This window comes from Nanorana parkeri, unplaced genomic scaffold (genome assembly GCF_000935625.1).
Source record: "Nanorana parkeri isolate BGI_ZX_2015 unplaced genomic scaffold, ASM93562v1 scaffold563, whole genome shotgun sequence".
In the NCBI taxonomy this organism is placed as follows: Eukaryota; Metazoa; Chordata; class Amphibia; order Anura; family Dicroglossidae; genus Nanorana; species Nanorana parkeri.
Genome location: NW_017306831.1, coordinates 898709 through 917087, shown reverse-complemented (window position 1 = coordinate 917087; position 18379 = coordinate 898709). Strand labels below are relative to the sequence as shown.

General features: G+C 39.6%; 3 protein-coding genes across 3 annotated transcripts; all 3 read right to left on the bottom strand.

Annotated features, from left to right (window-relative positions):
• Positions 1-3513: 3513 nt before the first annotated feature.
• On the bottom strand, positions 3514-5085 carry LOC108791630 (E3 ubiquitin-protein ligase TRIM62-like). Its single transcript, XM_018562171.1, has one exon. The coding sequence runs from the start codon at positions 5083-5085 to the stop codon at positions 3514-3516; it is 1572 nt and encodes a 523-aa protein (XP_018417673.1).
• A 3450-nt stretch (positions 5086-8535) lies between these two features.
• On the bottom strand, positions 8536-9957 carry LOC108791629 (nuclear factor 7, brain-like). Its single transcript, XM_018562170.1, has one exon. It carries the CDS (start codon positions 9955-9957, stop codon positions 8536-8538), a length of 1422 nt encoding a protein of 473 aa, XP_018417672.1.
• Positions 9958-12966: 3009 nt separating this feature from the next.
• LOC108791628 (nuclear factor 7, ovary-like) lies at positions 12967-14538 on the bottom strand. Its single transcript, XM_018562169.1, has one exon. The coding sequence runs from the start codon at positions 14536-14538 to the stop codon at positions 12967-12969; it is 1572 nt and encodes a 523-aa protein (XP_018417671.1).
• Positions 14539-18379: the final 3841 nt, after the last annotated feature.

Below are 18379 nucleotides of genomic sequence, written 5' to 3'. Positions count from 1 at the left end.
TATGATGCCAATTACAGGCCTCTCTCATCTTTTTAAGTGGGAGAACTTGCACAATTGGTGGCTGACTAAATACTTTTTTGTCCCACTGTATATATTTTTTTTTTTTTAAATCATATTAGTGGTCCGCGGGATTTAAAGTTATGAATTTAGTGGTCCATGAGGTCCAAAAGGTTGGCGACCTTTTTCAACATGGATTTGTATACCTTTTGTTTTGCTAGAAATCAAGAGATACAATTAAGGATGTTGAAAATAATGTAGAAAGAGCTTCCTTCCTTCCTCATCGTTCCTTGGCTGTTTTCACTTATCTGTAACCGATTCCAGCCACATGACCTACTGAATTTCCTCTCCTTAACTTTATATAGTACTGCACACCATGACCACAAGCAAAAAAAAAAAAAACAGGAACTGTACACATTAAGTGATTCAGGAGCTAGAACGGTTATAAAGGCGTACATGTGACATGCAACGTCAGCAAAAAAAAACACTGAGCTATATCTACAGCAATAGCCGTAAGCAGTCTGTAAAAAATACTCTAAATTATTCAAAGTATTTTTATTAATGTTTCAAAAAACAAATCACTCATATAAAATAAAAAATAAATCATGTGTAGACATTTGCACAAATTTAAAGTAGATTTATATATATATATTCCCTTTTTTTATCCTTTGTTATATCTTAGTGCTGCTGCTCTCCTGCAGCTGCAGTGTGACATCTAAGGCCTAAGGCACTGCTGCCTCTGACTGCTAGTCTCTGAAGATTGGGCGTGAGATTTGGCAATATCACTGCCGTGCTGCTCACTGTTCTCCTTGCTGGAGGGTATGGCATGAAGAAGCAAAGGCCTGCCTCCACCAGGATGACTTCCTTCAACAGAAACCAAGTACAGAACAAGGCATGGCAACTCAGTAATGGGGAAGATCAGCTGAAGGGAGAGCGCAGGCAATACTGGGGAGTGGGTCTATGCCTTTTCCTGCCTTTTTTGGGGAGCTCAACTTCCAGAGTTCAGTTCCTCCAAAATTTGATGGCACATAGTGGAACTTTTTCTTCTGATCCTCCTACCAAACAAATTGGTTTGCAGTGTTTCTAACTCCCTATGGAGTCGTCAGAGTGCCAAATCATTTCTCTGTCACACAACGTACAAGAGACATTCAGTCTGAAGTTGGAGGGTCTGGAATGTGGGAATGAAAATAACTATGTGATATAGATATCCCTCACATCTGACCTGCTTCTAAATAAAGATCTGGGAAGGGCAGGAATCTAATGCAGACCACTTTGTTTGCTGGTCTCAAAACTGTTGGTTTTACCCCTCATTATAAAAAATACTGTAAAAAATGATCTGCCTGTTTATATTTTAATGACTGCCTTAAAGTCCATGTAAACCTTCTAGTATGTTCCATCTAGAATGATAAAAAGGCATTTTCAAAGCACGTTAGCATGTTAAATGTACTAAAAGAAATGTAACTTTCCTCTTTTTAATAGTAGATGCAGCTGGTAAGCTAACAATTCTTCTGCATCCTGCTAGACCAGCATTTCTCAACCCTTTAAAGGAGCACTATGGGGTTAGGGCTTTTCCCCATAGTTCTCCTTAGGGTAACGGGAGGACACAAACTAGCGTCCCCCCATCACCCTAAGCTCAGTATAACGCGAGCTACAGCTCGCGGTATACTGAGACGCCGCAGTCGGAGCGGATCCCGACATCGATGTCGAGATCCGCCCAGCTGCGTGAGTGACAGCTGGTTCTGCCTATCTAGAGGTAGAGGCAGCTGTATCCGCCCCCTCCCCATCCGTTCCGCCAGTCAGCGCTGGCAGATCGGATGGGGGAATCCATCCCCTCCCGATCCATCCCCCCCCTCCCGCATGTGTTCGCTCACCTCCCGATCTACTGAGCCGACCTGTGACAGTCTCATTGTCACAGGTCGGCTAGAACTATGAGGTGAGTGAAAAGCACTCACCTCATAGTTCTCCTTTAAAAGTATGCCAAATCACAAGTCACCCAAGCCTAAAATGTGAAAAAATGCAAATGTAAAAAATGATATGTGGCCCCCTCCAAAATCCATAACTATCTTGTCAGAGATAGGATCTGGTATAGCTTTTCAGGGGGGACCTCACAAAAAAATGTGGGGTTCCCCCTTTAAATCATGAGCCCCTCCTTCACTTTAGGTGACCCCTTTACATCAAAGCCCCCACTTTCCCATCAGAAGGTTACCTTTATATCAGGATTTAAAGTGAACCTGTATGAACCATGCACACAAAAAGATTCACATAAAGTAGATATAAACCCAATCCCTAAAATCTCAAATAAGCTTTTCCTCTATTGGCAGGTAGGCGGATGGGGCAGCTGCAGGGCCGGATTTCCCACAAGGCCAACCAAGGCCTGGCCTTGGGGCAGCAGGGAGTAGAGGGGAAGCAGGGATGTGGAATTCCTATCTCCCGATGCCCAGGGCATGCAGTAGCTGTTTTCTACATTTAGCCCTGCTTTGGGCAAGCAGAGCTAAATGTACAGAGAGGAAGCCGCCGCTTGTTTTGTACAAGTGATCTCAGCTATGTCACCGAGATCACTTGCATGCAGCCTGCAGGTCTGCCGTTCTCCATGGGAGGGGGAGGGGGGTTGGTGGGTAGTGGGGCGCATTGAGGAACCTGGCCTTGGGGCAGCAGAGAAAGTAAATCCGGCCCTGGAAAAGGAAAGGAATGTTAAAATATAAAAATATATACAATATCACAATATATTCCTTAGGTTAGAGTAGGGAAGGCTTAAAACGTCTGTCAGCTCATTTTTTGATGTCTGCATCCTACTGGGGACACAACAGGAAGTGAGAGGATATTTCTACAGAATTAGAGGAATTCCACTCTTGAGCTGGCCCTAGACCTTTAGATTATCTGCAGATTTTCTATGGTCAGATGGAAAAAGTGCAACAAACTCCTCCATCAACGCTAAACTGTGTGGATGGAGGAATCTCCTACTGGGCCAAGCTTCAGTATCTTGCTAGTCGGCCCGATGGTTTTCAAAATACCTGAACAATGCCGGCATCCAATCAGATTGTTCAGGTATTTTGACAGTCAGTGGGGACGACTAGCAAGATACTGAAACTTGGCCCAGTAGAGTAGATGGAGGAATCTGTTGCACTTTTTCCATCTGACCACAGAAAATCTGCAGATAATTGTAAGGTGTGTGGGCAGCTTTAGACAGTTGTCATCTGAACAAGTGTCCCCATTGGATGATTACCCCTCACATTGTTTTTTTTTTCTTTTCTGGTAACAACAAAATTTTGGATTTCCCATCCCTTTCTCTCTCGGTGACAACTAATGAGATTGAATCTTCTTAAAAGGAACACAGAGAGCAATAAAAACTTGATGGGAGCTCTAATCCTTCCCTACTCTATCCACAACTAAAAGAGAACATAGGTCACACATACACTTGAATTAAACCTGTTACATTGCACTGCATTGGCAATTGTTATACTTTTGAAATATCCATTGCTATAATGTAAATGTGGAAGTAATCACTTAGATTGTTTTTTAGTGTACAATGCTCATAATCTTCACATAACTGTTATGTACTGCAAAAGCAGCATGAAGGGGCTCGGTGAAAGTTGTGTGAAAAGTGTGTATGTGTCTGACCGGATCACACAGCTCATAAAAGGACAAACGGCCATCCTCGTAATCCAGATACACCCCAACATTGTGGCTGGAAGAAGATTGTGTAAAACTTATCATGTCCTCGTCATGCACAACAAAATACTTGTCATTAAACCTTCGCAGACACCAGGAGTTCTTATTGTCTCCAATGAGATTCTGATCTTTGATGTCCATACTTGCATAAGCTACCCCTACCCTCCAGCTACCTGTTTCACTTGTTTCAATTTCCCAGTAATGTTGCCCTGAAGAAAAACTAGTTTTACTTAAAACCTGACTAATACTAAATCTCTTTGGGGTCCGAGGGAGACTATTCTGTATTTCTGTGTAAGTGACAATTTTTAAGTCGTTTGAAAGATTTACACTATTTCCAGCTGTGTCTTCATCTAGTATGAGGTCTAAGTCAGTCTGCAATGTATCCGCTCTTACTTCATTTACAATATTAAACAAACTCTTGAATAATTGTACGTAAATCATTCTTTCATGAAAATCTTTTACACCGTCGTCCTTCCTTTGTGTTTTCTCCAAGACCTTACAGTCCTTTGCTACATTATCTCTGTCCACCCCGTGGTCTTGTAAAACACGTAAGGGATCCGCCATGCTGTACATCTTCTCAAACATTGTTATCTTTTCTGAAATGCTATCAATGTTCACTTCCAGATTCTGGATGAGTTTAGTTATGGAGTTTGAAGCCTCCTCTTCTTGCTTGTAAACCTCGTTGACGATTCTCTCCTCTAGAGCATCCAACTTTTTCTTGATGTCCCTGAACATGTCCATGACTGTCTTTTTTGTACTTGCTGCATTCCTGATCACTTTTTCCATGTGACTCAGAAGAGTCTGGATCCTACTTGTGGCCTCGTCTTTCTGTGAAGGCAACTCCTCAAGAACATTTCTCCACTTTTCTCTCTTCTTTTCAAAAGCCTCTTCAATAGGCTCAACCTGATGTCCTTTATGTATTCCATCCAATCTACAGGACACACAGATACAGACAGAGTCCTCATAGCAATAATACTCCAAGATCTTTTTGTGTTTGGAGCATTTTAAGTTCTTCAAGTACGTGGTGGGCTCAATCAGTACATGCTCCGAAGACTTGTTGTGCACATTGACGTGACCCTCACACAGAGAAGCCTCACAATTGACGCATGTCTTAACAGCGGGTGTTGAAGAGTTAATGCAGTAGGTACACAAGACTCTACTGGGTTCCTCCTCCAGATGAGTAGACCGAAAACGCTCTGCAATGTTCCTTAAAAGGATGTTTCTATATAGTACAGGGCGCTCCTCAAACTGCATTCTGCATTGTGGACAAGAATACATTCCAGATCCTTCCTGTGCTGTCAGCACCTTTCCTATACAGGTGGAACAGAAGTTGTGTCCACATCTCAGGATGACAGGGTCTTCGTACACATTCTGGCAGACGGAGCAGCTCAGCTCGTCTCTCAGATCAGCAACCGCCATCATTGAAGGGAAGGGGGAGGGAATGAAAGTAAACCAAAGGTAGATGCCTGTATTTGTTCTGTGAGCTGACTGTGGACTTTCGATTCCTGGCTGAGCACTAGGAATGCTTGTAAAAAACATTTTTTTTTCTTTTCTTTTTTTTAAACTTTATGTCTTAATACAGAGAAAGATACAAAGAGACATTGGCAGCCGTTGGGAAGGACAAGGACCCTGCTGACTCCCAAATGAAAGCTGTACTCCAAGAAGATAAAAAAGATACAAACTGATACAGCTCTGTATTCATTGATACACCATAAAATATATTTTATTTCATGAAGACAATGTAGGTACCGAGATCTGAGTTGGAATCAGCCTCTTGCAGTTCCTGTTCAGCAGAGCTCAGATGGGAGAAGGAACACTCCCATCATAGGGAGTTACTCAATTGTGCTGCAGTTCTCATGTGTTAGCAAGGAACAAGTTAATAGGAAGAGAAAGCAGAGTGAAAGAGAGATGAGCTCATCAGTCGGCTTCTTCCTCCTTCACTGTAAAATCACAGGCTGGGGGTAGAATGACAGTCAGAGCTCTGAAAGGAAGGGGATTGAATGATGCTGATGATTCATCTTGGAAGACTGAGGACATCTAATGGTGGAAAATAATTACTGTGGGGACAGCTCCAGATAGAAGGTAAGTATCGCAGCAAAAATACAGCTGGTTTTACCTCTTATGATAAAATATGCTGTTAATAATTATCTGCCCTAAAGTCCATGTAAATGCTCTGGTTTGTTTCTGTCATTGTGACAGCAACAACAACTTAGCATGTTAAAGGGGTACTAAACCCTCCGTTTTTTTTTGCTTATATCTATTGCTAGCAAGCAGTAGATATAGGCAAGAAGTGTAAAAAAAAACCGCTTAAAATCATTTTAAACTTACCTCGTTATCGCTGCTCGCTCCCGCCCCGAGAATCAGGAACTGCTCGTACGGCCGCAAAGGATCTTGGGGCGGGCGCATGTGCAGTTCCGATTCTCGGCCGGGAGACGAGCAGAGACCCAAGATAAGTCTATGGACGCGTGCACCCGCCTGCAGACACCGCTGGATCGGAGAGACAGAGCAGTCAGCGCTGGATCGGAGTGACGTCACACCGCTGGAGGGACACATGAAAACATGGGGAAAGAAGAGGAAGATCGGAAAAAGAGACATCATTTAAGGTAAGTGCTAACATTTACATGGGGGGGAGGGAAAAACATTTTTGCCCTTAATATCACTTTAAGTGCCTTAAATGTAACTTTCCCCTATTTTAATAGTAAATGAAGCTGGTGATTTAAATTTCTCCTGCATCCTGCTAGACAATGCTGGAGGGACAGAGCTGGAGGGACAGAGATTTCATATCATTTCTCTACGTTCCTGCAGATAGGTGAATGTGCTGTCCATCTAGAGGGATGTGGGAGGAGCTTAGCCCAGCTATGTATTTTTATGTTTAGCCATCGATCTCCTTTAACTTTTTTTTCTCCTTAACAATTCATTTCCTGTTGATTTTGTTTTTATTTGTTGTTCTAAACATTAATATTTAAACATTTTTTTTTTTTGGGGGTGTTGCATTGTCACATTGATGTCAGAATAAGTGCAAAATTAAAAAGAAAATCCTTTATTTCATTTGTAAATACATTTGCAATGCTTTGTACCAGAATTATCATGTTAGGATTATTTTAAACATGAAAAATTATAGAATAACAGGTATATATTTTTATAAACAGTAACAATATATATTTTTTAAACTAAGAGTTTAGTTCAGTTACATTTTTTTATAGATAACGTAAAAGGTAAAACCATTTTTGCAACACAATGTCACCAAAAGAAAATCTTGTTTGTCCTGAACAAATTATATAGAGTATGTATTACATTGTTTTTGCTAAATAAACAGGCGCATAGTAAAAATTTAAATATTGCTGTGGTCCATAGGGGGTGTATAGGGGAAAGAGTTGACCTGGTCAATGTAGACCTCCCAGAAGTGAATAGAAAGCCCTGCGTGTCATCTACAAGTCACCTGAGACATAGTTCAGACCTCATTCAGACAAGTAAATGAGAGCCGATAGGCTAAACCCGACCTCTGGATGCATCAGAACTCTGTACTGTGACCGCATACAAACTAAGGATAGCTGTGGTTAGTTTGTGTGTGGCCGAAAATGTCATCCCTGGACACAGACTGTCTGTGTCCGGGTCCGGTCAGAGCTGAGCTGCTACATGTGAACAGCGGTGCTGCTGGCTATTGATTTGTACAGAGTACAAATCCTGACAGCCGCCACTGCTGTCTGACTGTACTGTGTGCAAGCAACTTTCCCTCCGCCGGCAGCCATTGGCATCCGCCTGATGCCTTACACAGGGCTATGGACTCTGATTAGCCCATTGACTGACTGGATGGACATCCACTTTAAAAATTAGAAAGCCAGTGTACATATATTGTATATATGAGCCTATTACAGGTTTGTACTTCATGAACTTTGTATCTGTGACTCTCCATACAGTCAGGGAATCATATTGTTACATATTTTCTGTTTTCCCATTGGCAGAAGGTAATAAATCTCTCTTCCTGCTCCATCATCCTGGTTTTACTAGCACTACAAATAGTTTTTGCCTTTATGGGCCTATGTGTCAATGAAAATGATTTAAAGGGAACCCGTATGAACCATGCAGGGCAGAGAAACAGGTTCACTTAAAGGAGATATAAACCCAATCCCTAATCTAATATTAATATTATTCCGAATTTATATAACCCCAACAGTTCGCACAGCGCTTAACAACATATGGGGAGACAGTACAATTAAAGTGCACTACCATAGAAAAGAATTAGAAGGACCCTGCTCGTGAGAGTTTACGATCTGCAAGGTTTTTCTCTAAGGGCAGGTGGGTGGATGGGGCGGCAAGAGAAGGAAAGGAAGATTAAAATGATGAGCTGATGGGGCAATTACAATTTATGAATAGGCAAAAAAAAATTGGTTTTGGGTACAGTAAGGAAAGGTTAAAACTCTATCAGCTTATTTTGTGCTGTTTGCATCCTATTAGGGACTCAGTAATGCAACAGGAAGTGAAAGGAAATCTTTAAAAAATAGAGGATTTCCCCTCTCCTTTTCTTCTGGCAACAACTCAAAATTTGCGGATTTTCCAACACTTTCTCTTGGTGACAAATAATGAGGGTAAATCTTCCTGTCAGGGATACAGAGAGTAATAAAAATATGTCAGGGGTTCTAATCCTCTCCTATTCAATCAAAAACGTAAAAATAAAGTTTATTATTATGACAATTGCCAATGCAGAGCAATGTAACAGTTCCATTTAAAGTGTGTCACCTATATACATACACAATAATTAAACCTGTTACATTGCTCTGCATTGGCAATTGAAATATTTGATATATTTATTCCCGACCTGTGATAACATTCTGGAAAAAATTCCTTGGATTGTTTTTTAGTATGCCATGTTCATAAAAGCTTCACAAAGCTTTTATATACTAGAAAAGCGGCATGAAGGGGTTCGGTGAAATTTGTATGAAAGGTGTGTATGTGTCTGACCGAACCACATAGCTCATAAAAGGACAGACGGCCACCCTCGTAATCCAGATACACCCCAACATTGTGGCTGGAAGAAGATTGCGTAAAACTGATCTTGTCCTGGTCATGCATAACAGAATACTTGTCATTACACCTTTGCAGACACCAGGACTTCTTATTGTCTCCAATTGAACCCTGAATTTTGGTGTCCATACTTGCATAAGCTACCCCTACCCTCCAGCTACCTGCTTTACCTGTCTCAATTTCCCAGTAATGTTGCCCTGAAGAAAAACTATTTTTACTTAAAACCTGATTAATAAGAAATCTCTTTGGAGTCCGAGGAAGATTATTCTGTATTTCTGCCCAAGAGACGGTTTTTAAGTCTTTTGAAATATTTACACTATTTCCTGCTGTGTCTCTGTCTAGTATGAGGTCTAAGTCAGTCTGCAATGTATCCGCTCTTACTTCATTTACAATATTAAACAAACTCTTGAATAATTGTACGTAAATCATTCTTTCATGAAAATCTTTTACAACATTGTTCTTCCTTTGTGTTTTCTCCAAGACCTTACAGTCCTTTGCTTCATTATCTCTGTCCACCCCGTGGTCTTGTAAAACACGTAAGGGATCCGCCATGCTGTACATCTTCTCAAACATTGTTATCTTTTCTGAAATGCTATCAATGTTCACTTCCAGATTCTGGATGAGTTTAGTTATGGAGTTTGAAGTTTCCTCTTCTTGCTTGTAAACCTCGTTGAGGATTCTCTCCTCTAGAACATCCAACTTTTTCTTAATATTCCTGAACATGTCCATGACTTTATCTTTTGTATTTGCTGCATTCCTCATCACTTTGTCCTTGTGACTCAGAAGAGTCTGGATCCTTCTTGTGGCCTCGTCTTTCTGTGAAGACAACTCCTCAAGAACATTTCTCCACTTTTCTCTCTTCTTTTCAAAAGCCTCTTCAATAGGCTCAACCTGATGTCCTTTATGTATTCCATCCAATCTACAGGACACACAGATACAGACAGAGTCCTCATAACAAAAATATTCCAAGATCCTTTTGTGTTTGGAGCATTTTCTGTTCTCCAAGCTGGTGGTGGGCTCCTCCAGATGAGCAGACCGAAAACGCTCTGCAATGTTCCTTAAAACGATGTTTCTCTGTAGTGTCGGTCGCTCCTCAAACTGCATTCTGCATTGTGGACAAGAATACATTCCAGATCCTTCCTGTGCTGTCAGCACCTTTCCTATACAGGTGGAACAGAAGTTGTGTCCACATCTCAGCATGACAGGGTCTTCGTACACATTCTGGCAGACGGAGCAGTTCAGCTCGTCTCTCAGATCAGCAACCGCCATTGTTGAAGGGAAGGAGGAAGAAATAAAGTAAACTAAAGTAGACGCCTATATTTGTTCTTTGAGTTGACTGTGGACTTTCGATTCCTGGCTGAGCACTAGGAATGCTTGTAAAAAACATTTTTTTTTCTTTTCTTTTTTTTAAACTTTATGTCTTAATACAGAGAAAGATACAAAGAGACATTGGCAGCCGTTGGGAAGGACAAGGACCCTGCTGACTCCCAAATGAAAGCTGAACTCCAAGAAGATAAAACAAGATACGAACTGATGCAGCTCTGTATTAATTGATACACCATAAAATATATTTTATTTAATTAAGACAGTGTAGGTACATAGTTCTGAGTTCTAATCAGCCTCTTGCAGTCCCTGTACAGCAGAGCTCAGATGGGAGAAGGAGCACAATGAGCTACTCAATTGTGCTGCAGTGCTCATGAGCTAACAAGGAACATGTTGATAGGAAGAGAAAGCAGAGTGACAGAGAGATGAGCTCATCAGCCTGATTCTTCTTCCTTCACTATCCAATCACAGGCTGGGGGTAGAATGACAGTCAGAGCTCTGAAAGGAAGAGGGTTGAATGATGCTGACCATTATTTATCCTGGAAGACTGAGGACATCTAGTGGTGGAAAATAATTACTGTGGGGACAGCTCCAGATAGAAGGTGAGTATTGCAGCAAAAACACAGCTGGTGTTACCTCTTATGATAAAATATACTGTAAGTAATTATCTGTCTGTTTACATTTTAATGCCTGCCCTAAAGTCCATGTAAACCTTCTGGTTTGTTTCTGTCATTGTGACAGAAACAAACCACAAACATGTCAGCATGTTAGGTGTATTAAAATGTAACTTTTCCCTTTTTAATAGTAAATGAGGTTGGTAAGTTGATCTTCTCCTGCATCCTGCTAGACAATGTTGGAGGGACAGTGCTGGAGGGACAGAGCTGGAGGGACAGAGCTGGAGGGACGGAGCTTTCATATAATTTCCCTAAGTTCCTGCAGATAGGTGAATGTGCTGTCCATCTAGAGGGATGTGGGAGGAGCTTGGCCCGGCTATGTATTTTAATGTTTGACCATCGTTCTCCTTTAACTTTCTTTTCTCCTTAACAATTCATTACCTGCTGATTTTGTTTTTATTTGTTTTTCTAAACATTAATATTTAAATCTTTTTTTTTCTTTTTATTTCTTTCTTCTTTTTTTTTGGTGTTGCATTGTCACATTGATGTCAGAAAAAGTGCAAAATTAAAAAGAAAATCCTTTATTTCATTTGTAAATACATTTTTAATTCTTTGTACCAGAATTATCATTTTAGGATCATTTTAAACAGGAAAAATTATAGAACAACATTTATAATTTTTTTAACAAGTAACAACATATATATTTTTTAAACTAACAGTTAAATTCTGTTACTTTTTTTATAGATTACATAAAAGGTCAAATCATTTTAAAAACAAAATGTCACCAAAAGAAAATGTTGTTTGTCCTAGAACAGATTATATAGAGTATGTATTACTTTGTTATTGCTGAATAAACAGGCCCATAGTAGTAATGCAAATTTTGCTGTGGTCCATAGGGGGTGTACAGGGGAGGGAGAGTTGAACTGGTTAATGTAGACCTCATAGAAATAAATAGAAAGCCCCACGTGTCATCTACGAGTCACCAGAGACATAGTTCAGACCTCATTCAGACAAGAAAATGAGAACGGATAGGCTAAACCCCCACCTCTGGATGCATCAGCACTCTGTACTGTGACCGCATACAAACTAAGGTTAGCTGCGGCCAGTTTGTGTGTGGCCGAAAATGTCAACCATGGACACAGACTGTCTGTGTCCGGGTCCGGTAAGAGCTGAGCTGCTACATATGAACAGCGGTGGTGCTGGCTATTGATTTGTACAGAGTTCAAAACCTGACACTGCTGTCCGATTGTACTATGTGCAAGCAACTTTCCCTCTGCTGGCAGCCATTGGCATCCACCTGTGTGAATGAGGCCTTACACAGGGCTATGGACTCTGATCAGCCCATTGACTGGACATACACTTTAAAAATTAGAAAGCCAGTGTATATATATTGTATATATTAGCCTATTACAGGTTTGTACATCATAAACGTTGTATCTGTGACTCTCCTACAGTCATGGATCATATCATTATGTATGTTCTTTTTTCATATTGGCAGAATTTAGAAATCTCTCTTCCGGCTCCATAATCCTGGTTTTACTGGTACTACAAATAGTTATTCCTTTTATGTGCCTATGTGTCAATATATAAGTAAATATAAACCCAATCCCTAAAATGTCATATTATTATTATTATTCAGAATTAATATAACCCCAACAGTGATTTACAACATATGGAGAGACAGTACAATTACAATGCAAAACCATAGAAAAGGATTAGAAGGACCCTGATCATGAGAGTTTACTATCTGCAAGGTTTTTCTCTAAGGGTGGTGGGTGGATGGGGTGGCAGGAGAAGGAAAGGAAGATTTAAATGATCAGCTGATGGGGAAATTACAATTTATGTATAGGCAAAACTTTTGTTTTTGTTTTGGACAGAGTAGGGAAAGGTTATACCCCTCTCAACTTATTTTTTGCTGTCTGCATCCTATTGGGGACTCAGGAGCACAACAGGAAGGGAGAGGAAATCTTTATAAAATAGGAGATTTCCCCTCTTTTTTTTTCTGGTAACAACTCTAAACTTTTGGATTTCACACCACTTTCTCTAGGTGACAAATAATGAGGGTAATTCTTCCTAACCAGGATACAGAGATCAATAAAAAAAAATGTCAGGGGTTCTTATCCTTCCATGCTCTATCGAAAATTTTAAAAAAAGTTTATAAGTATAACAATTGCAAATGCAGAGCAATGTAACAGGTTTACTTTAAGTAAAATACTTAATACAAATACATATACTTTTATTAAACCTGTTACATTGTTCTGCATTGGCAATTGCCATACTTTCAAAATATTTATTCACGGACCTGTAATAACATTCTGGAAATAATCCCTTGGATTGTTTTTTAGTGCGCCATGTTCATGATCTTCACAAAACTTTTATATACTAGAACAGCGGCATGAAGGGGTTCGGTGAAAGTTGTGTGAAAGGTGTGCATGTGTCTGACCGAACCACACAGCTCATAAAACGACAGACGGCCATCCTCGTAATCCAGATACACCCCAACATTGTGGCTGGAAGAAGTTTGTGCAAAACCGGTCTCAGTCTTGTCATGTAGAACAGAATACTTGTCATTAGACCTTCGCAGACACCAGGACTTCTTATTATCTCCAAATGAACTCCGATCTTTGGTGTCCATACTTGCATAAGCTACCCCTACCCTCCAGTTACCTGTTTTACTTGTCTCCATTTCCCAGTAATGTTGCCCTGAGGAAAAACTATTTTTACTTAAAACCTGATTAATACTAAATCTCTTTGGGGTCCGAGGAAGACTATTCTGTATTTCTGCCCAAGAGAGAGTTTTTAAGTCTTTTGAAATATTTACATTATTTCCAGCTGTGTCTTCATCTAGTATGAGGTCTAAGTCAGTCTGCAATGTATCCGCTCTTACTTCATTTACAATATTAAACAAACTCTTGAATAATTGTACGTAAATCATTCTTTCAGGAAAATCATTTATACCATCGTCCTTCCTTTGTGTTTTCTCCAAGACCTTACAGTCCTTCGCTTCATTATCTCTGTCCACCCCGTGGTCTTGTAAAACACGTAAGGGATCCGCCATGCTGTACATCTTCTCAAACATTGTTATCTTTTCTGAAATGCTATCAATGTTCACTTCCAGATTCTGGATGAGTTTAGTTATGGAGTTTGAAGTTTCCTCTTCTTGCTTGTAAACCTCGTTGAGGATTCTCTCCTCTAGAGCATCCAGCTTTTTCTTGATCTCCTTGACCATGTCCATGACTTTCTCTTTTGTACTTGCTGCATTCCTGATCATTTTGTCCTTGTTACTCAGAAGAGTCTGGATCCTACTTGTGGCCTCGTCTTTCTGTGAAGGCAACTCCTCAAGAACATTTCTCCACTTTTCTCTCTTCTTTTCAAAAGCCTCTTCAATAGGCTCAACCTGATGTCCTTTATGTATTCCATCCAATCTACAGGACACACAGATACAGACAGAGTCTTCATAACAAAAATACTCCAAGATCTTTTTATGTTTGGAGCATTTTCTGTTCTCCAAGCAAGTGGTAGGCTCAATCAGTACATGCTCCGAAGACTTATTGTGCACTTTGACGTGACCCTCACACAGAGAAGCCTCACAATTGACGCATGTCTTAACAGCGGGTGTTAAAGAGTTAATGCAGTACGTACACAAGACCCCGCTGGGTTCCTCCTCCGCATGAGTAGACCGAAAACGCTCTGCAATGTTCCTTAAAACTAGGTTTCTCTGTAGTGCAGGGCGCTCCTCAAACTGCATTCTGCATTGTGGACAAGAATACATTCCAGATCCTTCCTGTGCTGTCAGCACCTTTCCTATACAGGTGGAACAGAAGTTGTGTCCACATCTCAGCATGACAGGGTCCTCGTACACATTCAGGCAGATGGAGCAGTTCAGCTCGTCTCTCAGATCAGCAACCGCCATCATTGAAGGGAAGGAGGAGGTAATGAAAGTAAACCAAAGTAGATGCCTGTATTTGTTCTGTGAGCTGACTGTGAACTTTTGATTCCTGGCTGAGCACTAGGAATGCTTGTAACGTAGCATTTTTTTTTTCTTTTTTTTTTTTAAACTTTATGTCTAAATACAGAGAAAGACACATACATTGGTAGCCATTGCTAAGCACAGGGACCCTGCAGACTCCCACAAGAAATGTGAACTCCAGGCAGTTAATAATAAAAGAATAATGAAATGAAGCAATAGTAAGTGCTAATGTCATACATGTTAATAATATAATAAGCCTGTAAAGTGTCAAGTGCTGCTAAGTAACCTTTTACTGATTAATGCAAAATATACATTTTACCATAGACCTTGACACAGGGCAGTAATAATAATAAAAATAATAATAGTAATAATAATAAAAATAATAAATATAATAGAAATAATAATGGCATTTAAAAAAGTAGTAATACACTCGGGAAATGTCTGGCTAATAAATAATATATACAATATATCAATATGAAATATTTCTTAAACACCTCAGTATAATACAATTATTTACAAATAATAATACATAATATAAATAATAGTAGTAGTAGTAATAATAATAATAACAAATAACAATAATAATAATTTCAATAAATCAGCATTGTTTTATATTTGTTTTTATTTAGACAATCTCTATATTGAACTTTTCTGAAAAAAACAAAGACAAATAATAGAATATAATGTCATGATTGCAGAGAAGAATACTGACGTTGAGTCAATCAGAGATTGAAATGATTAAATGAGATTGTAAGCCCTCACTGGCAGGGCCCTCCTTACCATCTTGCCTTTTCACCCTCCTTGTAAAATGCAATACGTGTTTAAAAATCAGTATATGTTATTCAAGGTGGCATAGAGTACCATGTTGGCATTGAAAGTGCAAGACTCTATATTAACCAGTCAGATTGTCATTTCCTATAGCAGGATCCATGAAAGAAGAATACCGAATGGACACTGCGGGCTCTAATAATAAACAAATAGCAGAACCATTCGCCCTGTGTATCTCTGAGAACATTCATTGTATGCGATTAGAAGCAGAAACAGACATTTTTAGTATATGTAATACCACATTATGGCAACTAGCTGATGAGCGTAGGCAATAAGTATTTATTTTTGTTGCTCCTCAGCTCCATCTAGTGGCCATAATGAGGCATTACATTACATTACATTTAACCTGAAAAGACAATATACTAAGAATGTTAATTTTTGCCTCTATTCGCATAGAACGAATGTTCACAGATACACAGGGTGAATGGCTCTGCAAATTGCTTATAAATAGACCCCACTGAGTTGTTACTGAACCTTCCTTATTGCGTTTTGTCTTATTAGATATGTTTAACGGTTTAACATAACATGATTCCTATTTTTCTGAACACAATTCCAATTAGTAAAAATAAAAGCACTTTTTTTTTAATTGACCTGAAACATGATATGATATAACAATTAATTTATTTAAAATGTAGGCGCAGATACTTTTTTTATTTTGGACTGTATGGGGAAGGATTAGAACCTCTGTTGGTTCTTAATTGCTATCTGCGGCTCTGTTACAAAGATTTTCTCCTTACTTTCTATCCCAAAGTATACTGTTTTATAGGCACAACGGAAGTGGAGGAAAACCTGCAACAGTGACACAGATCTGACATTGGCTCCAGCCCTACTCTGCTCCCCTACTTGTATTCCTGTTCATTTTGCTGTTGAAGATTTAACATCACTTCCTGTCTGGTGTAACCATTGTAGCAAGGACAGGAAGTTTGGAGAAACCTCTTTAATGGAGTCTCACAGGGTTATTCACAAAAAAGGTAAAGAGTTTGGAGAAGGCGGGAGAAGTGAACAATCTAGGACAACATAGCTGATTTGGAAAGTGAACTGAATTGGAAAATTTTTCCAAATCAGCTATGTTGTCCTAGATTGTTCACTTCTCCTGCCTTCGCCAAACTCTTCACCCTTTTGTGAATAACCCTGTTAGATAGCAGTTTTAACAGGCCATCTAGCCCTGACCCAATCTATCAAAAATAAAAAAAACAAAATCATTAAATCTGTATCTCATCAAAATTTTCAATACCATTTCAAGTCTCAAGAGCAAATTTACCAAAATTGTATTTTTTAATTAAGCACTCCATTCCTAAGATTTAATCTCTACCTTTCTTTGGATCAAATAAGGGTTCTTAAATTGATAAGACTTATTATTATTATTTGTATGGTGAAAGAGAAGGAGTTAGGAATTTTATTGCTGTGGGCGAGGCTGCCTATGTGTTTTTGTCTCTGCGCTTGGTCTTCCAGCTCCCGTCCCTCCCATATCATCACTGCGGCAAACACCGCAGACTTTGCATGAAGAGGGCTGGATGCTATGGACCCCCCCAAAGATGAAAAAGTATTTTGAAGTCCAAAAAAGGTGAAATATATTGATGATGGTAAGTAGGTGTTGAGTTTTACCATCTACATGGTGCTTCCATGTCCAAAAGAGTATTCTATTAGCTACGTGATGGTCGAATTTTTCAGTGTGCGTCCGGATGGCCACAGCTAAATCTTAACAATCACTGCAAACAGCTATAAATATGCAGTTCGGGAATGTAAAAAAATACCATGTCTACTGCGTGAATTTCCATCAAAGTAAATGTTTTAAATTGTCTGAAAGCTTTATAACTGGTGACAGAATTGTTCAATGGAAAATCCCTTCTTCTGGATAATTATGTACCTTTTAGTTGCAATCTGTGTTAACATCATCTTAACTCCTATAAGGGCTCATGTTCATGAGCATACAATAGCCTACGTTCAAATCTGTAATATATACGGATCTTGACCCAGCAGCATTGCGTTCTATGAGCTTGTGCACCCTAGTCCGTATTGCTATTCAGAATTAAGCTATGTAAACCAAAATTGGAAAAATCTGCGTACGATGGCCTACGTATGGAGCAAATTTTGCCACTTACTACACATGATTGATATTTACATGTCAACTGTGATGGCCAATAGGGTACATTTGCATTGTACTTATAAATGTTAGCATATTAGTCAAGATCGTATGTAGAATCATATGCCTTGTGTGCATGGGGCCTCAGGCCACCCTACTCCTTGTCCTACAATGGACAAGAGGCAAACAAGCCCTGAACGTCCTAACTCTGTCCCTGTATCTTCAAGTTTATTCTCCTAACTCTGTCCCTAGTCACTAACACTCCCCTCAAGCTAGCTCTACCTAACTAACGTGGCTTGTCCATGTTGTTACAACTTGTGTTGCTTCTACCTATAGCACAATGAGTGAGAAGAATAAGAATTTTGGACAGTTCGTAGTGAACACTGACTTAAGCAAATGGACAGTCTGTGATTGCGATGGACGATGGTGTTACAGGACTAAGAAGAGAGCTGTAGGTACTAGTGATGATAGCTGTAGGTTCTAGTGATGAGAGCTGTAGGTTCTAGTGATGAGAGCTGTATGTTCTAGTGATGATAGCTGTAGGTTCTAGTGATGAGAGCTGTAGATTCTAGTGATGATAGCTGTAGGTTCTAGTGATGAGAGCTGTAGGTTGTAGTGATGAGAGCTTTAGGTTCTAGCCATGAAGATGACATTGAGCAGCACTAAGGGGACCAGTGTAAAATAACAACTATTGTGACTTTACAATACTATCTACAGTATGTCTAGTGACATAACCCTACATAATTGTATATGGGAAAAGGTGAACAGGCACAAGGTAGAATGGGAGGACATGCAAGGTGACATAAGGAGCCTCAAGGTGGTGTAAGCCAACACGCATTAATGGATATCAATATTGATCAAATTAGCACAACC